Here is a 24969-nt window from a genome sequence, read left to right as displayed (position 1 = left end):
TAATATCCACTACCAACAAATAAACCCATTCCTTGCCTTGCCCCACCTAAGCTTAATATCCTCAAATGCCAACACTATGGTTTTAATATTCGCCAGGTTCAGGCGATACAGGAGCATTATACCAAGCTTTATAAGTAGGTCAATCCCAGAAGCAAAGGAAGGCCACCCATAGAACATCAGGCAGCCGAACTTCTGCCATAGATAGAAGGTGTTGCAGGCCAACCATTCTTCCCTTCCCAAGAAGGCAGCAAATAGTTTAAGGTTAATATATAGATAAAAATAAAGACAGATAGGCCAAAAGCAAAGACAAGTGCCAAGAAATCGCAAGGAATGCCTAATATCCTTACATCTAAGGCATCCACCTATCTACAATAAGTCATAAATCAGGAAGCCAGGTATCAAGAAGCTTTAAGTTAACCGCAGATAACTATTAATAACATAGGGACCGATATATTTGCCGCTATAAGCTTATAGCTAGACTAAACATAATAGCCTTCTATCTACCGAGGGTCCTAATAAGATATTCTGCGCGCGCTAATTAGACTACCTAATTGCCATTCCCTCCACGTAGACTACACCTTAGGACAGGGTAATTCAGAAGGGGCGCCGAATCTGGTTAGCCCACAAGAGGATAAACAGAAGATCTTATGCATCGTGAGAGCACTTGACTCGGTGATAGATCGTTATAAGGATACAGTTCGCGGTACTAGTCACAATATTCTCTGCTGGCTGCTCAGCTTAAGGCTGCAGAGTCGCCGAGAGCTTGCTTTTAATCTCATGGCAGAGACAAGTAGCGAGGTTAGATATCAAAGGACTTAGAAGCAATTCTTAGCTTTTATCCTATAAATATACCAAATGCCAGATAACTCTCGACAAGGAATAACAAATATAAAGATAAAGCCCGAGATCGCTATATAGTTAAATCAGATCTAGGAGCATAACATTTAGAACTATCTTAATATATCGAAAGGAATATAGCCGGCCATAAAAAAACAGGGAAGTCTTCTGGTAGGAATACACTCTGGCCCTATGGAAGGCTAATCTACTGATATTTATCCTAACACTTAAGCTTATTAGGGATCAGATAGGAAAGAAGGTATAAAGGACGCCGAAACAGATAATCAGAACGTTAAAGCTTGGGAACTTGAGGATGACGATGATAATAAGAGCAACTACGACGATTCTGGATATTATGATAATATTGAGGGGAACACAGCTAGAACCCAGCAGAATCTATTCGCAGGGGCATTAGGGGGCTCTGCTGCATCTGCAAGCGGATAATTCCTCGAACTATTGTTTCAGCTATATATTATGCTCAGCACCGAAAGTTATATCAATTAGCAACCAAGCTCTACACTGCTTATATATTTTAGCAGTATTCTTAGATTTTCTGCAGATTATCAGAGATTCTAACTCGCTTAATAATATTACTCTAAGCTGTTAGCAATAATCTATATAAAGCATATATTATTCCTAGAGTAAGTATTACCTCTATATAAATATTAGTCTATTAGTATCCTATAATGGCCGGATGCTAGGTAATTTAAGTACTTTAATAAATTCCAAGCCAAGTATATAGTTCTAGGTTATAATACCTATTAGCAAAGCTAATAAGCCTTAGAGATTTTAGGCATAATATTACATACACTAAACCACTATCTATGCTTTTCTACTAGAGTAATAATAGTAAGATAGTATTTTATACCATATTTTAAATAATAATAAATAACTTTTATAAACTTACAGACTATTTTATTACATAGGCAGAAGCACTATATAATCAGTTAATATTTAGTCTATATCCATATATTAACTTATCAAAGATTAAAGACAATATATCTAATTTAAAAAGTAATTATAGCTTTATTAACTATCCTGGGAATAATCTTAAGTCAGCATACCTAGAGCTATTAGTCTATACCTATACTATAGGCAAAGACAGACTAGCTAAAGACGGCATCTAGAAGTGGCATGCTGTAACAGTGTATTTAAAACAAGTCAGGAAGATGGAGGAGCAGCTTGCTGGTGGTCTTTACACTGCATATAGCCAGACACCACGAGTTAGGGAACTCGTTAGCCTCGAGTATAAGAACGGTCCGAATATAGCCTGTAGGATATATATTTAGGGTGGCTATATGGCATATATTATCTGCCATTATAAAGCAAAGCGACTGATAAACCGCGAATTCTATGTGGTGTAATTCCTTCCGGTTAGACTGGGTCACGTTCTATTTAAGTACCTTGTCTATATTCGATGGGTTACTGATCTACTACGCCGCAAGCAGCTCAGTATTAATAGGAGCGCCCAACAGTGCTTGCAGATATAATTACTATTCTATTACAACGGGAAGCCTTGGCCTATATCTCACCTGATAGATATTATTACAAAGGCGACTTAAGAAGTATAGCAATAAAGGATTAATATACAGATATATTACCAGCTAGCTATAGCAGTCACAGAGAAACATATTTGCAAGGTATATATCCTATTTAATAGGCATAATAACTATAGTAATAATACTAATATTAATACTATATTTACTTAGCAGAGTAGGCATTAGCTACTCTAGCATAGGATTACATATAGACTAGATAAAGCATACCTATCTAGACTTTAACTATTACTTTTATAATGCTATAAGTAGGCTTTAATCTATTAATATAAGTTTCTGCGCTAATTAAGTAAGAGCTTGCCTTTTAAACCTAAAGGAATACCTATTAGCCTAATATTATTTCTATCTAATAGGAAGTAAATTATTATAGAAGTTACTATAGATTATATACCTCTAATAAATAAAGCTTATTTAATAAAAAGATAAAAGGGTAGTAAACTATTAATAACTATAAGTAAGGAAGATATATAGTCTATACTAGTAGAAGGTTAATAAGATAAGTATAACTTAATCTTACCTATAATATATAATAAGGCCTTACCCTAAGATATATATACTAAAAGGAAATACTCTAAAGTTATAGATAAAGTTCTTTATATGCTTAATAAGCCTTAAATTCTGCTTTGCCTCCTCTATAGAGGTGCTATTTAACCTAGCAGGGGCATTAAAACCTACTTTTAAAATATATATAAGTATATAGGAAATAAACTTAAGGGAATACTATTATTTTATAATAAGTAAGCATTTTAAGATTCAACTAAGGTATTACTTCTAGAAAATAGTAATAAGGCTATCCTATAACTCCTAAAGCTAGGTAGGTTTAGCTGCAATTACTATGACTTCTTATTTATCGATAAGTTAAACCTTAAGCACTATTATAGCTTATATAAACCTTAAGATAGAAAGGGTAGTAAAAAAGGGTGGAAATATATATTACTCCAGAGATTTATAAAGGGTAGTAGTATTTAGTATTAGATCATAGAGTAGTAGGTGGTTAATAAATATAGGTTATAATATATATTGTTACTCGTACTTAAATGGACCTTTATAACATCGATTTTTTACCCACTCGGACTGGACACTAAATATAGCATAAAACTTATTACCATCATATAAATACATACACTATAGGCTTTGGACTCAACTTATTTATATTTTTATAAGGCCTTCTAGCTTGTTGTTGGTATATTCGTATTGGAAGTTGCTGACCTCGTCGTCGGCCCCAAGCTTTGCAGCCAATCAGAATTTAGTGGTCAAGATGTGGCCGTTTTTGGATATGTGGGACCGTCACTCAGCCAATCATGAATTTCGTGGTCAAGTTCCGTAGTGAAAGTCGTTTATAGTCCACTAGCCTTTCGATAGTACGAGCTTTTAAAGATCGTTAGAGGAAACCTCGAATTGAAACTACAGAAAAGAGGGCAGATGATGTAAGAGAGCTGAGTACGCGTTTACGCGTGTTTACACGCGTAAGTAATGCGCCCGCAGACTGTCGATCGAAATAAGAAAATATAAGTCATCATAGTATGGCATATGGGAATAGACAGGAGATAAACAAACACGTGAGAAATAAACAGGGGGTACGCGACAATTAAGGGTACACGACAATTAGGAATAGAAGAGTAGGCTGTCTCCATTGAGCTTTGGAAGGGATGGAATAAGAGTAAAGAAAACAAAATAAACCAAGGAGATCGCGCTGCAGTATAATATTAGAAATTTTGAGGAAGTGGCCAAGTCGTAGCTGACTTGTTGTTAGGTATTGGGTGCCATTACCAGTGGGTAATTGGTACAGTAAGTAGGCCAGCATGATTAAGTAGACTGAGCATCATACGACTCCAACAGTCGCACTACGACCTCTTGCCCTCCCAGTTCAGCCCACCATAGCGGCGTCCGACCATTACTATCCTCTGACTCTATAGCGGCACCATTATCGACTAAGAGTCGTACCACAGCCTCATGTCCTCTCCCAGCAGCCCACAATAGCGGCGTCCGACTAATACTATCATTCGATTTAACAGCAGCACCCTTCTCAAGTAGGAGTTATACTATAGCCTTATGTCCTATCCTAGCAGCCCGAGATAGCGGCATCTAACCATTACTATTCTTTGACTTAATATCAGCACCCTTCTCGAGTAGGAGTCATACCACAGCCTTATATACTCCCTTAGCAGCCTATAATAGCGGCATCTGACCACTGTCGTCTATTGCATCTACGACGAGAAGATTTTAACCGAGGACTTAATACAGATATCTATAAGTTGCCTTATCTTGCTCCGAATCATACAGAATATGCTATGCCTAATATAACTTGGCATAAAGGAGAAAGTAAAATTAATTAGTAGGTTATACCTTGGAATGTTAGCCCTCCCTTACTATTACCTTATTAATATTAATACTTAACGGCTTCTAAGACTTAAGAAGTTTTAGTGCAAGCTTCTGGATACTTTATAAGTCTAAAACGGAGCTAATAATATTCACCGGGACTACTCCATGCCAGACCTATAGAATTACCCTATTAGAAAGTTAGGTATTAAAAATACCATAGCTTAAGTATATTACGATAATACCTGCCATAGTTTTATTTACATCATAGATAGTAAACGTTTAGCCAGCTATACTCTCTTGCCTACTAAGCAAGAATTACTTAATACTATAGTATATTAGTTTTACCAATAGGGTTTCTTTATCTATAATTACCAGGCTTCTACAATAAGCTAATACTATATAGATATTATTAGGTACTTATGCCAGGTTCTAATTAGGGTCTCCTAGAACCACACTTAAGGCTTCCTATAATTTATCTATTATCAGGGGATAATAAGCCGCAGTAATAAGTTTAAGAATCCGCCTCTAGTCCTCCTCTCTTAATGCTGCTAATTATTCTAAGATATAAGAGAAGGTGCCTAGGAGATCTCTTAGGAGGTCAGTTAAAGTATAGCAAATAGACTTATCTATCTTTATAAGGCAGAGAGAGTTAATTTAAAGAACTACCTAGAGAAATATGCCTTAAGCCCTCTCTAATAAGGCATCTTAAATCTCTAGAATAAGGGTTAGTTTCCCTACCTTTAGCCTCCCTAATTTAACTCTCCTCTCTAGCTTTATTTATATAAACTCCGTAATATCAGGGTTATTCTCCAGAATAGAAATTATATTTAGTCTTATAGAAGTTTTAATATATAATGCCAATGCCTTGCCAGCCTCTTATCTAAATAATAAATAAATTAGTAGTAAATATATAATCTAAATTTCCTATAAGCAGAGAATTACTTCTTCCTTTTAGCTCTTATTATATTTATCTAATCTATCTAAGATAAAATAAGCTCTATAAATAGGGTTAAGGGTATAATTTAATAAGCAGAGTATTCTATTAGATTAAGGACTAAAAGACCTATAACAGCAAGATCTTCTGATATTATAATTAGTTCTTTAATTATATAAAGTAATTGCCGAGCTAGGGAACCCAGGATAGTATATACTTAGAGACTTTTAAAAACGTTATGCTAGTAAAAAAAGTAAGTAATAGGCAAGTTATCTTTCCGATTAAGGTTTAGGTTATTAACTATGTTAGCTAGTAAGATAGACTTTCTAGATCTGAGCTTCCCTGAATATAAGAGTATATAAGACTTACTTCTAACCTTCTAATCTTAATATTTGCACTAGAGTGTAAACTAGCTAGTATTTCTATATCTGCAGATTTCTTTCCATATCATTTAATAGTTATATATTAAGCAAGAATTAAGAATGCAAAAACAATTCTTATATTTCTTGCAATATAATTCTAATTTAGAGGTTTTAGAAATAAATTTAAGGTAGTAACTTTACTTCTGAAGTTATTATGCCATTAGAAAGTTCACCTCCTCCTTGATCGCATTGGCCTATAGATTAAAATCCGACTAATAACTGCTTATATTGGATTCTATTATAAGAGCGATAAACTATATAAATATCGACTTTCGTATTATATTTAGGAGATTATAGCAGATACAGATAACTACTAGGAAGTATTTAGAGAGGTGTAATTACAGCTTCCTGGATCGTGGATAGAGTAAGGCTATGGCCTGGTAGTAAGGTGCTAATCGGCCGATAGTTATAAAGAGCTCTGATAGTTTATCAAACCAAGAAGAGACGTTTATAAGTATCTACGTAAGCAATTAGCAAGGAAAATAGCTACTATAGCGTGGAAAAGTAATAAGCAATATCATCCGCACTAACAACCAGATGCTGCATATAATTATATTCTAGGATCTGCCTACCACGATATCCCTAAGGGCAGCAAATTACTAGACAGGCTCTAAGACGTTAACAAGACGGGTTCCAAAACAACAACCACTACCGACATTTCCTGTAACACGATGGTTGATTTTGGCCGTTAGCCGCGTAATATCATGGATATTCGGGGGGTAGTGATATAATTGGCGCTTATTTGAGTCGAAGGCGGCCTTTTGCTCATCAGAGAGATCCATTTCGAACTGTTTAATCGCTTTCGCGAGACAGATCTCAGGCTTTAGCGGCACAATCCTTCCCAGTAGAGTAGACATGGTAGGCGGTTCAGCGGTCCTTTGAGGGGCCTGGTCACCGGGGATCGCTGATGAGTTAGTCAACCGTTAACAGTATTCTGCCAAAGCAATCAAGAAAGACGAGGACGCGAGGAGAGGGAACAGACAGGAAGCCGGATTGCGCGCATGAGGGGCAGATTGGCCCAGGTTTGGCAGATAAAAGCACAACACAGCCGCATCAGCCACCGCCATTTATCGCGACTCCTGCCATCTTAAATACGCCGCAAGACTCATGCACTTTTAAGCCTGGCATTTCGCGGTATATGAGCTAGTCAGACAAAGAATACTCTCACAAGATGTACTTGCAGAATCACGCTGGAGGCAATCCATGGCTCAGCGCCTACTCAAGAATGTAGACCAGAAATGCGCCGCATTTCCATCTGGGGCCTGTAAACCGAGAACGCGAAATGCGCCGCATTTCTTCCACGAAGGCCCATGCCAACCATGTAGACGACCGCGCTCTTAAACATTACAGAGTCTAGTAATTTCGGTTGCGTCGATTAGGAGGGAAGCAGCAATCAAGCACTCTCTTTATTCTTGGCTAAACGTTGCTCCATAGAGGGTATCCGATCCTCTTGCTGCCTTCTCAACTTTATCAATATAATAGGCCTCGCGACGTATACTGATGCTATTGCCATATTGCGGCCGAGTCAGCTCTAAAAGCTCGAGAGTCTCGGCTTATACTACAATTCGCCAGAGCCAGCAATAATTTGCATCGAATGCGGCTTCGCCATTAACCCTACTGTACCAATTACCACTGGTATTGATATCCAATACCAGTTTTTGCGGCCCGTGCACCCCTCTTTTTCAAGGCGTCCCAGTTTCCATATGTGGTATAGTTTGCTCCGCTATCGGACCGTTAGTATCGTCACCCTTGCACTTGCAAGATCCAGTTCCAGATTCAACAACGCGGCTGAGGTATAATGATCTACGAGTAATCCACCAGAGATACATCACATCAAGAGATAATTAGTATAAGGCCTAGCTACCAGGAACCTCACTAGGTAACTACTAATATAAAAAAATAATAAGCCTGCCTTTAGTATATCTAAAAGCAATTTATAGCTAGTATCTTAATTATAAGCAGATAGGGAGGTACTATATAACCTTAATAAGCCTAAGGGAATAAACTAAAGAAGAGATAGTAGCTTATTTAGACTAAGATAAAGCAGAGCCTAATTATATTAAAGTATAAGTAGCTTAAGAGACTAAGAATAGGTAACTATTTATAAGCAGAAGAGGCATTAGTAAGCTTTATAAAATAGCCTAGTAGGATATTAATAAATAAGAAGCCTTATACTTAGCCATAGAAGAGGAAGAAAGCTATATTATAATATAGCTCTAGCTTTAATAGAATTTAGAGTAAATTTAGAACTTAGATATATTATAGCTATTTTACCTTAAGCCAGTGGTTTATTAGAATAGCTAGTAAATAGGACTTATTAAACTACTTAAGGCAGTGGAATAAGAAGGCATAAGGTAATCTAATAGCAGAAAGAATTATACCACATATGGAATCTAGGACGGGCCCTATCTAATTTTAGAAGGACAGGTACCTGTCCGCCTATTAGCCGCCAGGCTAGACCACAGGCCCCTGTGAGCTTGTGGAGCCTGTCATATATCATTACGAGCTGAACATCGCACTATTGAACCAACAGTGACACCACGCAACTATTGATTCAAGAATCGGCAGCATTCGGATCTCTTCAGCCAGCCACGCAATTCTAATCACGAATTGGCTTACTGCTGATCCATTCGCGTTGCTCGAGACTGGGTTAATTGCAGTCTCTGTCCATTATGGAGGATCAATTGCTTCCTTGAGGCCGTCGCGTAAGTATATTTACCGTTCTTATACCCACAAGACAACTGACTTTTCAGTGCTGGTGTTCCGCAAGTCGTCCTTCCGGTCTGGCATAATTTGTATAAATTTGCCTTCTCTTAAAGACTCCAAAGGGTTTGGAGTCTGGGGCTACAAAGCTACGATTCCTGACTGGGCTACGACTGGACTTAGTGGGGCTATCCTTAAAGCGATTACCGATGAGCCTATACGTGAAAAGGCCAAGACTTTGGGAGAAATGGTTAGCTCAGTTGGAAGGGGGTGTGATATTGCTATGCGCGTGGTTTCCAAGCTGGCATATGCTGCCTAATACTGAATTGCTAATACGGTAGTACTTGATCTCAAAGGGAACCACTTAGTAACCCTCTTTCATCGATTATTATTTTTTTTTTATTTTTTTCTATATATGAAAGTAAAGCCCTGTACTATGCCTTGCCAGCCCCTAGGCTTAATATGCAATCACTGCATTAACTGTATTAGCCGCTGTAGCAAGCTACTAATTAATCGACTAATGATTAGTTACCCCTGCGTTTGGCTGCCTTACGAAGAGGGCTGTGTTGGCATTGCCTGCAGAAGCGTTAGGTATTAACTGTATTAACTTAGCCTCTGCTTTCTATAAGCCTGAAATACGTTCAGATTAACCAGCTCTAAGTGCAAATAATTTTTTCCCTCTTAGTAAAGGACTATTAGAAATCGCACCTTTAGTATATATAATAATATCCTTATTATAATCACTAGCTTACTTCTCATTAATATCTGAGATATTATTTCGACTAGACCAACTGCATCAGAGCAATGCATACCTTGATAATAAGGTAAAGATACAGAATAGTATTTTTACAACCGAAAACACTATCGCCTAGATATGGGATATAAACATTTTAGGTTATTAGGACGAAATACTAGATGATAATACTCTGAAAGCCGAACTTGCTAAATTAGTTTATCGTTTACCTACCTGCTCTATAAAAAAAAAGCGTGCTTAAAGATCTGAAATCTCACATAGGACACCTTTTAGAGTAATCATGGCAAGGAAATCAAATTAGGTGGTGAATGCCGCAAATTTGTTTTTGTGTAAGACTTCCTTGCACTAAAAGTTTTAGTTCCGCTTAACTTATTCATATCGAGGTAGAACCTCGCTTGGAGACCCTACCACTGCCCGACGAGCTTTACAACTTCGCCTCGATACTCTCAATTGCATAGTTGACGTAGCCAACTTCAATCGATCCCAATCGCAAAAGCTGTTCACTACATGGCTACCATTCATCTCAACCTACCTTCAGTATGAGGAAGACGATATTAACCCCACCCATATCAGTTAGTATATCAACTAGAGCTCGCAAGATAAAGGCTGCACGCCCCCCTGAGTAACCCATTGACCTCTAACTAGACATCGTGTTTCGTTGCCCAAAGAATAGCAACTCCCTTATTTGCTCCATCAGGATTCAACTTTCGTCTCTCAACTGTTTTGTATACATAAGCGCAACCCAGCTGATGATATGAAAGATATCCGGTCGCGATGCATAGCCAATGTCGACCTGTTGAGGGTCCATCCTGTGTATTTCCTCTCTCTTGTCTACGGGAACCGCTACGAGCGATGGACCGACTGGATTGCCAGAACATGGAACCAAGTTGCAGTAATAGAGACGGCGACGAATATGGTGCATCCAGAGTGGAGGGCAGGTTACCTACAGTTGCATCAACTGCAGTCCCTATCGACTGTCGAGACTCTTCTTAATCAACTTCACGCAACCAACCTTGAGTTATGTCACAGCAGCACTGTCACATCATATGCATTCAGATTTGGGCATCGCTGCCTGAAGATTATCAATGAGGAAGGAGAACGGCGAAGAGATCTTGGATTAACTTCTCTGTCCCCCTGTCAAAGATCAGAGCTAGAGGGCAGCTTTAGCAACATCCTGGAACGATTCACTCCTTTGTCAGATCGTGTTTCTGAACTTAAATAAAGACTCTCCAGTCAGATCAATGCGATATACATTATATCTTAGACTTTAGTTTTAATCAAGGGCTACTAACCTGACATTATTAATTTTCTTCAGTCATCCAATTTAATAGCCCAGAAGGATAGCAAAGTCAATCTAGCTATTACAGAGCTACAAGCAAATAACAGTAGAACAATCAAAGGCATTACAATACTGACATTGCTATTCTTACCTTCCTCGCTCGTTACTATAAGTAATTCGGGGTTATTCCTATCTACTACACTTTATTGTAAATATTATCCCGAAACTGCGTATGCTAAAAGAAGTCAGATACTATAGATGACGAATCTCTTCAACTTTCAGGGAGATACTAATTGGCATATCTATGTTAGTGTCTTAGTTGTCCTCATATTTCTCGTCATCTGCTGCTCATGGTTCTACGTTTGGATCTTTTAATAACGTGATAATGCCTGCTGGGCATGTTTTGCGGCATATGATCTAGGCTTTGTTTTAAAGACTATGCCCCTGCAAAATTCATAGGAAGTCAGGTAGCTCGTTGACTAGCAGATCATAATAATCTTTACTAATAATGTCAGTCTATATAGATGTTACTTGCATGCGATTTAAGTTAAATCGGCAAAGAAATTAGGTCGCGAGATCAACAGATTTATGTTTCACAGCGTTGGCATAAGCGTAGTGGCTGATTGGCGCTCGGGATTAGCCAGCGCCAACCTGGGGCAAGGGGTATGCAGCATAGAGTAGTTTATGAGTAGGAATATAAACAGAACAACATCTACTACTTTGTTATATCTAGTCACAGAATGACCAGAGACAAAACCAATCGTTCATAATATGGAGGGCTATATCCAATTTAACGAGCAATCCCAGATGCCGCTCTGACGGCTTTATAAGGCAGTTATTCGACCCAGCGCCGGTATTGAATCCCACTTTCGGTATCAACATCAGCTGAATGGTAAACTGCTGAGGGATATCAGAAACAACTATAGCGCGATAGAGCTAGCTGGCCTAAAACTCTCTGCATTACAGGCCGGTTTGGACAATTTCTAAGTCTCCCGGGGGAAAGAGAAAACAACCTCGGTCCATTGCCGTTTTCGGCCTTGATGCAAACCCTGTCGAAGGCTTAAAAGTGGCCAGCTTGATTGGCTGCAGCCACAACAGCCCTTTTCATAGGGTAAGCAAGGCAGACTTCGACACATACTAGTCCGTCCACAAAGCCTTAATGGTGAGCAGCTGACCACTTAGCTGATGCACAGGGCCATTAGGTGTGCAATAATACTTGTGACGAACTAACTAATGCAGGCGACCAATCTCGATATGAGGGGAACCGAATGGGCAATTATTGGCTGCGTATATTCCTTAGTTATAAGGTGGCACGCTTATCCCGCACAACATGTCAGCATTAAGTCGTCGTTGGGCAGGCTGGCCTGCTCCGCGGAGATTGCTGAGTACTGACCAGATGATCTGTATTATCGATGTCCCTTAAAGAAGAAAACCTCCTGCTGTATTACAGGTGTTGGCTGTAACCGAGCTTCCTCCCTCGCCTTATATGATAAATACTGATGGGTTGCTTTGCGTACGGCGGTAGATAAGGTGGATAGAACCGGCAAGATGCGGTATTTTCTCGACTCATGTTGTCCAAAGGGCATTAAACCATTTCTGCCTGAAACGGAAACCTGCAGTCATGCACATTGCCTTTGTCGAGCTGAGTTAACTAGTTGCAAGCTTGCAGGGGTAGCTCATCAACTGCCGTACGTTCGAAGGAGGCCCGAGCGTTGATCATTGACCAATTGACCCTCTGTGACATTCGAGTCCGGCAGGGAACGTCATGCCGTCCTTGCAGCCTGATGGCTCTTGGCATTGGGGATGGCTATGGTGGGGCTCTGATCGCAACAGCGCGTCCGCAATTACTACTTAAATATTTAGGTTTTTATATTTTACTTCTTTTCCTGAAAAACGATTAAAAAGAAAAAGTTCCCTCCGCATTTGCGAAATAATACTGGAAAAACCCAGTGGGAAAACCAATATTGAGGGACAGAGACATAAACAAACTCTCAATATGCGAAGCTAATGCAAACGGTAAGTACTACACGCCGCCAGTTGTGCCTCACTGTCAATCTCGCCAAGTTCGCCAGCCATCAGAGGCAGGTAACCTGAAATGAAACAGTGCAGGGAAGCGAAGATTACCTAAATTCCAGCTGCCCGGAGTCGGAAAAGAAAGGTACACTCCTTTCGAGGATTGTGTTAGCAGCTGCCATAAAACCGTCACTGTACAAGCCATTCAGAAGCACGTGTAGCAACATGGACGTGCAGGAAGCCAGAAACGTCGCTAGCTACCAAGAACCCTCCTTGGAAGTCAGCTTCTCACTCCAGCAGTCACCATATCCGGATGTTGGCACATAGTAAGCCCTTGCGGACTCAGCCTTGATCCTCGACTCGTCCTCCTTGTACTGTGCTACAAACCTACCCTCCCAGTCGACTTTGACGGTTGCGTATGATCTCGCCCGGATGTCGGCTCCCTCTTCTTTCATGAACTCTACGATCACATTACCCCCCGCAACACATTGGGGTTGGGTAGCCGTATCTTCAACCACTCTTCCGTAAAAGCGACTTGGCTGTCCTCTTTCCTGATTGACATAAAAACTCTCGAACTTGGTCTTGCGCCCTGTAACGACCTCATGTTGCACGCCGCTGAAGAGATTTATGCCGATTGGTCTCTCTTTCTTATTTCTGGGATCGATAATGTAGCCCACAAATGAAGCACGGTTTGGTACTCGACTGTATTTCTCAGTAACCCGGCCGACTTCATTACTTTTCGAGGGGTCTCCATGTGCGGGAATGATGGAGCCATTTCCTTTTCCAAGGGAAACGGGGCACTTGAGGAGATTGGCCGGGTCGAACTCGTGCATGACCTTGATGTTGACAGACTCCCAGGGCTCCAGCCACGCCGTTGTGTGCTCGACATAGGTCCGATATAGAGGGTTCGTCTGGCTGGCTTGGACCATGACTTGAGTCCTCTCCTCGAACGGATTTCGCACCTCCAGGAATGTGATTTCTCTGGTCGCCGGTGATGACGATGCCGAAATGAACCGGTCATAGTTTGACTGAGCCCAGTTATTGTACACAGATCTCTCCAACACGGGCGGAGCTGTCCCAGGGACGATATAGGGATCGATCCTGACGGTGACGCAGAAGTGACCGCCGTCCGGAAGCGTCCACGGCGCAGTAAACTCGACGACGCCTCCAGGGGGAATATCATGCATATCGGTGCCGCTGCCGAGGGGAACTTCCTGCGCTCCACCGACATTCATGTTCTTGACGGTGAATCTGGCCACGACGCCGATCGCCGCCAGGTCGCCGTTGTTGGTGATCTTGGCGACCACCGTGTTGTCGTGTCCAGACCAGGGCACGTTGAACCAGGCTGGGTCCGCCAGGTTCCTCACGTTGCGAACCTCGATGTCTGGACTCTGCCACTGGCGCCCAGGCCCGGCCGGCCAGGGGCGGATGAGCGGGTCAGGGCGGCTGCTGACGCCGTACTCGATCTTGATGTCCGCTTTCGTGCCATCGATCCCTGAAACGCTAATGCGGAAGTCCGTTGGAAAAGTGGGATCCGTTTGGTCTGTCTCCCGATAGTCTCTGCCGTTAATAAGGACGCTGCCATCGCCATCTGGGTCGTTTGGAACCCGGATGATATTCGGTCGAGCGATTGGAGCATCGCCGGGTGTTGAATCAGTGTCTGTCACAAAGATGGCATTGTTTGTGTCAAGGACACGGTCGCCGACCTGAGTCGATTGTCCGATTCTGTATTCGATGTAGTAGTTCCAGCCAGGGGCAATTCGAATCTCGATCAGCGCGAATCTACCAGCAGCAGGAGCACCAAGCTCAAAGGGAACCAGGGTCACGGTTTCGTTGACAGGGACTCCACCATCGAGGAGGAAGTTATAGCACTTTACCCAATCCGTGCTTGGGACCCAGCCAAGGGTCAGTCGATGGAAGGCTGTGAAGTGCGGAAGGTTGTCCTCCCAGTTCATCAGCTCCCAAGATCCCGTGTTTCTACCGGTATCTGGCGTGTATTGGTCGCCAAGCCCGAGGTTGTGCCCAAGCTCGTGAGCAACGGTGGCATGCACATTGCGATCGGGCCTCTGGCCGGCACCCCATTCGTGGCACATGGACATAATGGCTAGGTTCACGTTACCATTCTGAGTGGAATACGTGCCGCCGTATCCAACAGGCCACGCAAACTGGCCGTTGGCTGTTTGCGAAATGATAAGAACCGACTGGAAGTTTCTGAAGTCGACCACATTCTGTGCGGCTGTGACGGCTGCTTGTGCAAGAACCTGTGTCTGCGGCCACCCGTTCGACGTGTCGTAGAAGTGGTCCCAATTATCCGCGAGGTGAAAGGGGCCGAAAGCCTGAGCCGCGATGTCGAATACTCCGTACGAGACTTCCCTGTAGTAAGCGCGAGTGCTTACGCCGGCCCTGCCCTGAAAGGTGACGCCGTTGATGATCTCGTTCATCCAGCGGTCTTCAATCTCTTGCATGCCTGCTGCGTCGGCAGGATACAGCCCGTCGGGGAAGTCCACAAACAGGATTGCTATTTGTCGTGTGCCGCGAGCCGGGATGACATTGAAGTTTTCAGGACCAGTTGAGCCGCCTCCGAAAGTCTGTCCAGAAATGTACTCTTCCGTGATGCCTGCGAACGAGATTCCAGGCCCGAGCCTGCGATCACCCCACGTCGTTGAGACAAAGAATGTATGCGCGCCCAGGACGATGTCCGTAGCGCGGTGAACCACCTCCAGCTGGTACTTTCCGGGTTCATATCCGACGCAAACCATGATATCTGGGTTTTTGGGATCAAATTCAGCGTCTCTGCACTCTGAAACCACGCCGGCTTTACCACCCTCGGGGATCCGGAAAGTGAGGTCATCCATGGTGACACCGGCAAGGCTCAGATACGCCTTCTCGTACGCGCCGACAAATAATTCCTTTGGCATGGATATTTTGACATGTTTCTCCTGGAGGAAGGACGGCCACGCTTCGACTGACAAGTGCCTGCTAGCGATTCGTAACATTGTAACGGTCTTCGGAGCCTTCGTGTTATGCAGCAGGTAGAAACAAGGATGATGAACACTTGTTGGCTCTGCGCTCTACATGGAGCAGAGAATAGCACTCTAAATAGTGGGAAGAGGCCTCTTAAGTAGGCATGAGAAGCTACACCACGTTTCATTCGGCCCTCGACGTATTTCAAGCCATGCAACCAATTTAAAGCTCGGACCCCATATTAATGGTGCCCTAAATTTGTATCTGCTTCGACCATACCATGGTGACTTGTACTAGCAAGTGGGATTAGACCATCGCCATGCGAGCGGGTACTCGTGACCTCGTTGAGGGCTGAGAGTGACTAGATATAACCCATTGGTGCAACCTGCTCGAATTGAATTCAGTAATGATCAGAACCGGGGGGTACAACGGAAGGTCTCAGTCTCTACGGCCATTCCTCGAGCATCCTGAAGCTAAAGTCTATTTCTAGACAGTTTCTGGTGTATTCCTTACGTCACTTTCGGCGATTTGCATGTGACATTTAGTGCGCTAGTCGTGGCATTCGCCGTGGCTCGCCATGTTAACAAAGGTTGTGGCCATTTTGCATACCGCTGTGAAACGGCCATAATTTCCGTCGCAAGGGTGAGCAAAGGAGCTTAGGCGGCTTTTGCATATGTAGTTACTCTGACCAACGTCTCATAGACAAGAGGACATAGCAAGAATACTCTGCGTCTCATCTAACAGGAACGTGGGGAGTGCAGGACGTCGTGCCTATGCATGGAAGGTTTACCCAGTCCTGAAAAGGTGCATAGGATTAGCTGGTGGGAACATGCCACACCGGTCGTACGCTGAGCGGAATACGCCGACGTTGTGAGTAATTTAATGAATCTTTTCAAAGCACGCACTAAAATCACCTCACACCCTGTCTCAAGTTTACCATTACTATTGGATGGTAGCTGCAGCTTTATAGCCTCAATCAGAAATACGTGCCACACTCCGCTTTGGAATGTCAGCTAAGTAAGTATATAGAAGAAGCGCAATATATGTTTGCTTATGTTTTATCTGGTTAAACTTACCATATAAATTGAGTGCAATATGCTAAGGTTGTTAGATATTAGAGGAGTTATTAATATTAGAGTTAAGAGACTGGATTGCAAGTTATAAAGGTTATCTCTTTGGGTGGCATAAGGCATCAGGGAGGTCACGACTAGGGTCAGGGGCCAATTAAAATAATCGTGATAATTGGTACATTCTACCTACACCTAAATTAGTATGTAATAGAGGTACTAATAGTCAGCATTATTATAAATCGCTATATTATATACTTTGTAACTATACCTAGTCTTCTGGTATCCCTGATTTCCTGATATTAGCTCGAGATAGCCTCTTTTTTCCTTTCTTTTTTTAAAGAGTCTAGGCTGCCCTTGCCGGTAGCCTTTGCAAGCTAGGCAAGGCAAATAGCTGCCGCAGCAGATATAATTAATATCTCTTTATAGGTGATTTTACTATGCTTCTAGATCCTTAGTGTTTTCTTCCTTCCCTGACTAACTTCTCTTCCTTATGCTGCCTTTAGTAGCATAGGTATTAAAAATCGCATTGCAAATACATTCCTTCTAAGCTTTTAGCATACTATAGGGCTTTTAATAAGGCTGCTAGGTCTTCTTTTGCAAAATAAAGCTATTTATAAGTATAACTTTAAGGAAGAAGCTCTAAAGTAATACCTACTATAGACTGCAGCAGAATTAATACTTATATATTATATAAGACCTTATCTAATTGCTGTAATCTATGTGATTTATTTTATTATTATACTAAGCGGTAATAGTAGGTATAGGGATTATTTTAAAGCTATTCCTATTGAAAAGGCGCTATAGCTTTTTTTCCTCTGCCTTTATGCCTTTCTTTACTAATAACTTCCTCTTTTTTAGTATATACTTATAAGGGGCGCCTATATATATAGTTAAAATAAAGAGTACTATACTACTATCCTTCTAAGTAATTTAAATAACCTAGGGGGAATAAAAAGGGATAAATTAGTAAGGGAAATACAGCTAAAAGTTATTTATATCTTTTTATCTGGCATTAGAATTAGTATAACCTTATTATACTTTAAAGGCATACTATTAGGAGCTTTACTAGTCTCTTTTATCCTCTTTATTATAGTGCTAATACCGCAGTTAGGGCATACCATGCCTATAGCTCTAAAGCCAAGTTACCTAAGAAGGCAGAAGAGCTGCAGTAATAAGAAGAGGTTATCTATAAAGACGTAATATATCTAAGGAAGCAGCCTTTTTACTAGGTAAACTATAATACTCTATATATTACTAAGGGAAATCTTAGTCTATAGCTTTCCTTTCTTACCTACTGGCTTTAGTATAGGTAAATTAATAATAATAGCGGTATATAGTGATGACTTTATATGCTAAAGCCACTAAAGAAAGAAGCCCTGTTAGGTAATAACCTAGACTTTAAAGCCTACTAGGGTAGGCTTTCCCTTAATAAGTGTTATCTCTTTTGATTTACCTATAAATAGCACTATATATGTATTTATAGTTAGATTAGTCCCTGGACGATAGAGCATAGTTAATACCTTCTATATAAGATTAAATTACTCTTTAGCTGCTTAGAAGGTCTCTAGAAGATTATCCTTATTTCTTATATTAACTTTAATATAATTAAAAGTATAAAAATAGCAGCTAATTAGTTAAAACTTATATAAGGGTATAAACTTAATAATTAAGTAAAGAAGGTATTAATCTCATAGGCTAGGTGCCTTCTAATAGTCCTTTATTAAGATTTCCCTATAAATTCCTAGGTAAATAATAACTCTAAGCTATATATAAGCCGTTATAGAAGAGAGGCCTTCCTACTTAAGGATGCATAAGTGTTTAGAAAGAGGGGTATTCTAGTTATTAATAATGCCATTTTTAAGGAGGTAAGAGACCTAGGAATTAGTATATTTAATTTATAACTATATAAGGGAAATAGGTATAAAAAGCTGGAATAATTAAAGGGGTTCTTAAGGCAGAGGGTTAATCTTAAAATCATGATATTCGAGGTTAAAAGGTTGAAAATCCTAACTGCAGCCCTCTTTAGGCAGAAAATTAGGCATAGTGGTAAGATCACTTAAAGGAGGGGTCTTAAAGCTGTAATTATCTAAGCTATCTTATATCTTTAAAGAGCTTATCGTTTTAATTGCAATAGGCTAGGGGCTATTTATATAAGGTTTTTAATAAATTTAGTGGTAAAAAATTACCTAGCTGTCTAATAAGAACCTTATATACCCCGCAGGTACTAGTGTGGTTAGTTAGCTAAGTGGGGCAAGTGACCTTGGTGATGCCTTATGCCACCCAAAGAGATAACGTGGTTAATAAGCGAGTATCCTAGATAAGTAAGTGTCCTAGTCTTATTTCTACCTTAAATTTATATTTTAAAAAACTCTTTAAAAATCCAAACTAAGCCTAAAATAGCTATAATTTTAATAGCTTATATATAAGTCTTAAGGTAAGCTATATTAAGTTTCTTATATATTAAAGAAATATCCTATATAGCTATAAACTTTAAAGTTTATTTACACTGTAAAATACACTGTATTTTAAGGTTTTCTATATTAAATAAAATAGCTAAAAATCTTTAAAAAAATACTATTTAATATAATTAGCTATACTATTATAAAAAATATTTTTTATAGACTTTTAGCTATTTTATTTAAGCTTTAAAAGTAATATAGGGTAAGTTATTTCTAGGTGCATAGTATACTGGGACACTCACTTGTCTGGGACACTTGCTTATTAACTATGTTATATTATTAAATAACGTGTTTAATAAGTAACCCGACCGGATAAGTATCCCAACTACTTTTATTTCCACCTTAAATCCGATTATTTTTTTAAAAATCTTTAAAAATTCTAAATTGAGTCTAAAATAGCTAAGATTTTAATAACTTATCTATAAGTTTATAAATTAATTATATTATTTTTATTAAAATTAAAAACAATTTCATGTAGCTATAAACTTTAAACTCTATATATACTATATAATACACTATATGTTAAGTTTTTCTATAGAAATTAAAATTAATAAAATTATTTTAAAAACAGTTTCTGGCACAGCTAGCTATACTCTACTTAAAAATATTTTTTATAGATTTTTAACTATTTTATTTATAGTTTAACATTCTATAGGGTAAGCTATTTTTATACTATACAGTGCACTGGTCGGAGTACTTATCCGGTCGGGTTACCTATTAAACATGTTATATTAAGGTAAAAAGTAATAAACCTTCTAATACACTTTAGTATAAGAATTCATATATAACTAAGATGCTAAGAACTTTAACTAAGTATTATAGTATAAATAAATTCTATATAGAAATTAAATATATTAAGTTATATCTGTTAAATAAAAAGTTAAAAAATTAGGTTAACTTATGAATTAAATAAAAAATAGTATAAAATAAAAATATAAATTTGTTTAACATAGTAAAAGAATTTTACATATTGAATTTGCAAAGCGGGCTACTAGTAGGAGGAAAATTATCCTCTACGTCACCCTTTCGATCCTTAAAAGGCATATTAATTACCGACTACATCGGGCATCGTTAAAGTCAGGGTGCAGTGTGCAGTGTGCTAAAGGTGTATTATCTTCCAATCGGCCATTCAATAATGACTGTAGGATATAATGCTTTCTTCAGTATGGCCGAATAAGCTCTTGGGACTAGCATATCTTTAACAGTAATCGGGAGGTAATAGCCCCTCCTCCCGCCCATCGTATTAAGTGCCTTAGCAGGAAGCTCCTTTTGCCAACGGACATCATGCGTATTAGTAACGCAATTTAATCTCTTCGGGGACCATTACCAGAGAGCTATATAGAGCTTATTTAACTGCCGCTGCGGTGTTTTAACATTTACAAGTCATCGTAAGCCTCAGCGTTACATTTAGTGTTGAGCACATTCACCCGCATCGACGTGTATGCGCTATATTCACCCTGGTGTATGCTTAAGAATACATAAAGCGCATCCACCAGTATTAGCGTTGTTTCCTCAATGCATGGAAGATTTCTTTCGCAATGTTAAGTATAATTACTGCGGGATCTCAAACTCCAGTCAGGTTTTTGCTGCGCAGCGAATCCTAGGCTCCTCGAGGGCGCTAACTGGTGGATGCAAGGTTAAGGTCTAGGGGCAAAACCGCCATTTACTCGAGGAACTCGACGAACCTCCTGCGAACTCGAAGGCTCCTGCGGGAACGAAATTGTAACTATGGTCAAGATCCTGCTAACTGCTGGAAATTACTTGCGCCTATTTGGGATGCAGCTAGACCCTCGAAGGTCGCACCACACTTTATACATACATTATGGAAATGAATCGAGTAGTTATCTCCTGCGTACTAACATCGAGAAGACTATGAAGGGCCACTCTGAAGGCTTGCAACCTAGAACACAGAAGAGCTTGGAACTGTGAGGAGGCTCTCTCTCACCTATTCCCATCATGGCACACAGAGACTGAGAACTCGCAGCGATAATTCATAGTCATTCGCATGCAAGATTCAAGGAGGAATAACATGGTTAATAAGTGAGTGGGTCAGACAAGTGAGTGAGTCAAAAACCCCTTATCCTACAATATTACCATCTAATCAAATACTTCTCAACCACCAAGCATGCCTTAATTATCAAATGAAGCTAGAATCCTTCTTGCACTTCAAGCCCTTCAAAATAACCCAAAGCTAAGTCTCCGACGTGCCTTAACTATATATCAGGTTTCTTTTAAGACCTTACGCCGCCGCCATAATGGCATTTAATCACGACGCGATTATATCCTAAGTTATAGAAACTATCTAATCTAGAGGAATAAATAATAATCCAACTTATTCTTAACCTAGATTTATTTTATAAAAGAAATAATTAATTCTCTGCTTATTAACTATAATATATTACCTATTAGTAAGTGCTAGGCTTATAACTTTATTAAGTAATAACTAAAGCTAAAGATATAATTATTTTAGAAATATAACTATTAGAGAGCTAAATATAAAAATTAATTAATTATTTATAGCTAGTTTAGGCTTATATAAAATATAATTATAAAGTATAATATCTAATTAGATAATATCTAGAACTTTAATAAGACTGGCTTTATAATAGGTATTATTATAGCTAAAATGGTTATTACTGGTTTAAAAAGGTAAGAAAGATTAAAATTAGTATAGCCTAGAAACTAAGAATAAATTACTATAATTTAGGCAATTAATATAAAAGGTTAATTAATTATATTATTTATTATTAGTATAAGCTAATATTACCTTATAAATTAATACTAAGAATATAACCTCCTAGGCAATTAGGTTATTATAATAAGTTAAAATAAATAAATAAATAACTAGCTAGGCCTTAAGTAGTTAAAGCACTTTAATTAGTCTATAATTAAGTAATTAGTTAATTCTTATTATCTTTTAATCCTTAATAGCTATAAAAGCTATTACTTTATTAATTTTAAGAGATATTATAAGGAGAATAAGGTTATTATACTTTATATACTTACTTATATATCTTACTTACTTTTATCACAAACCCCGCAGTTACGTCATATATACCCCACTTTTTCTTAAACCTATCATTAAAGACTCCTAGAACGATTACACTTTAGACTATAATCGCCTACAGAGGATTACAACTCTAACTATAATCTCTTTACTAGGATTATAACTATAACTATAATTACCTAAAGATTATATTTAGTATATAAACTATATTTATTAGCACTTTTATAGATTCTAGCTTATTAGCTATTAATAAAACTTCTTTATATTAATTAAGCCTAATACGTATTAAATTTACTATTAAGAGATATAATACTTTAATAAGCTTAGTTATATGCCCTATATAATCTGCTAATAATAAACCTAGCATAGCTTAGTTTACTATAGTTAGTAACCTAACCGTTATATATTAATAGCTCTTATTCAGACCATACCGCATAACACTAAGCAATATAAACGCAATAGCTACCCATGTTAACCCTGCCTAGCAACACGCTGCACCCCACGCTATTCCAGCACCTATTAACAGTGATCAGGACATAGACAACAACTCTGAGAGTAGTACCGACTCTGATATTACCTAGTTATATTAGCAGATAACTAACATAACCACCAAAATAGATAACCTCAGACAGGCTCTCACTAAAGCAGCAGAACTGCAGGCCTAGCAGGCAACTAACTACCAGAACGCTATTTAGGAAATATGCAACCTCGCTGCCACTGCCGTAAGCAAAAAAGAAATAAGAGAAATCCTTAAACCTAATGCACCTAAACCATTCAACGGAAACCCCGCCAGATTAGCTACCTTTCTCACCTAATGCCAAGCCTATATAAGTTACTTTCTAAACTAATTCGCAAATAATAGCAACAGGGTCATATACGCTTCAGGACGTCTTAAGGGCAACGCCGCCTAGTAGTTTTAACCTATGCTAGAAGAAATAACCACTATACCTAAAGATAAATTGCCACCTAGAACCTTTTAAATCTATAATAACTATACCAAATTTAAGAAAGCCCTATAATAAGCATTTAGGTTAGTTAACAAGAAAAGCCAAGCAGAAAGAAAAATTAAAATACTCTGACAAACCAAATCAGCATCTAAATATAAAACTAAATCTCTTTAACTAGCCACTAAACTAGGCTAGAATTAAGAACTACTTATATCACTCTTCTTTAACAGACTTAAAGAAACAGTTTAAGCAGAACTGTATAAAGAAGTAAGACCTAAGATACTAGTCGACTATATTAGCAGAGCTATAGAAATTAACAATATGCAATTCCAATAGAGAACCTATCATAACCAAAGCAATTAAGGATAACAAGGAAATAAACCTTATTATAACGCCAACTAAGGATAAAAATAACAAAATAATACCTTATATAAAACAGATACAGGACCTATAACCATTAGAATAGCTAAACGAGATAAGTCTAAAATCACTTACTATAACTATGGCAAGAAAGGACACTATAAATAAGAATATAAAAACCCTATTAAGACTAACCAAAAATACAGACCCATTCCAGAAGGTAAGAAAATTAATATAATTAAGAAAAACAATAAACCCTAAATAGCAATTAAAACCATTAATATAACTAAGACAGGATATAATATATCTAATCCCGGACTTAACATCTACGTATATAACCTATTCCCTAGCAAAAAAGAAACTCTTAAGAAATACTACCCAAATTTAGACCTAGAACAACAACCTATACTAGGATATACAGCTCTTATAGCAACAATTTACACACAAAGCCTAGACAAGAAATAAGAAAAAAAAAAGCATATAATACAAAAAGACAAGAAGACCCTAAGTTTAAAAGAAAAGAAAGTAAACAATAGAAATAATAAAAATTAAAAGCAAAATAAAATATAGAAGTCAAACTCAAATAGGTACTAATACCTAAAGGAAAAATATAACACCTTACCAAAGGAAAATCTGTTTTTATAGTCAGGAAGGGAAAAGAAGTTACCCCTAACCTAGATAATAAACTTAGTATTAAGAAGGTTAACTAAGGAATTAATAATATTCCTATTAAAACTACCTTATAATAACTAAATTAATATATTAATAACCTAAATTATCTAGAATCTTATAGAGTCTAAAGAGAATCCAATATTAGGAAACTCTAGAATATAGAAGAGAAGATAATCTAGAATACCCCTATTATACTATAATATAATAAATTTAACTAATACTTTTAGACTAGTAAATACCAGAAGTATATAGAACTCGCTAGAGAATAAGTAGTTATAGAATAAGATAATAGTATTTATATCTAAGTATATATAAAGAAAGTATTAAAAGAGCCTATAACTCTAGAAGAACGCATATAAGCTAAAAAGGACCTAAGGAGGTACCCTAATTATCTAAATTATAAGCAGATATTATAGATATTATATATATAATACTACTATTTATAATACTAATAAGATAAAATAGTAAATAACTATTTCCTAGTATAAGTCCTAGAACATTAAAAGCAGAGACCTTACTTAATTATTAACATAGTTAGATACTAAGTAATAAAGAGATATAGGGGATCTTAAGTAGTAAGACTAGAAGCTTATATAGAGATATAAGAATAAGCCTTAGCATATATTTAGAACTCCTGATATATTACTTAGTAGAGATAATAGGTATAATA

At 38.4% G+C, this 24969-nt stretch overlaps 3 protein-coding genes across 3 annotated transcripts; 1 reads left to right on the top strand and 2 right to left on the bottom strand.

The window, feature by feature from the left end:
- Positions 1-519: 519 nt before the first annotated feature.
- Positions 520-810, top strand: FOBCDRAFT_118144 (uncharacterized protein; the record flags this gene model as incomplete). The annotated part of the gene is made up of 1 exon (XM_059607736.1): positions 520-810. A coding segment is annotated over one exon (291 nt), but the record flags the coding sequence as incomplete, so codon positions are not given.
- A 3416-nt stretch (positions 811-4226) lies between these two features.
- On the bottom strand, positions 4227-4430 carry FOBCDRAFT_117929 (ankyrin repeat-containing domain protein; the record flags this gene model as incomplete). The annotated part of the gene is made up of 1 exon (XM_059607734.1): positions 4227-4430. A coding segment is annotated over one exon (204 nt), but the record flags the coding sequence as incomplete, so codon positions are not given.
- Positions 4431-13077: 8647 nt separating this feature from the next.
- On the bottom strand, positions 13078-15816 carry FOBCDRAFT_277547 (uncharacterized protein; the record flags this gene model as incomplete). Its single annotated transcript, XM_054706372.1, has 1 exon — positions 13078-15816. One exon carries the CDS (start codon positions 15814-15816, stop codon positions 13078-13080), a length of 2739 nt encoding a protein of 912 aa, XP_054562347.1.
- Positions 15817-24969: the final 9153 nt, after the last annotated feature.

Source organism: Fusarium oxysporum, chromosome VIII, assembly GCF_013085055.1.
Source record: "Fusarium oxysporum Fo47 chromosome VIII, complete sequence".
In the NCBI taxonomy this organism is placed as follows: Eukaryota; Fungi; Ascomycota; class Sordariomycetes; order Hypocreales; family Nectriaceae; genus Fusarium; species Fusarium oxysporum.
The sequence above is the reverse complement of the archived record's forward strand: the minus strand, read 5'-3'. Positions and strand labels throughout refer to the sequence as shown.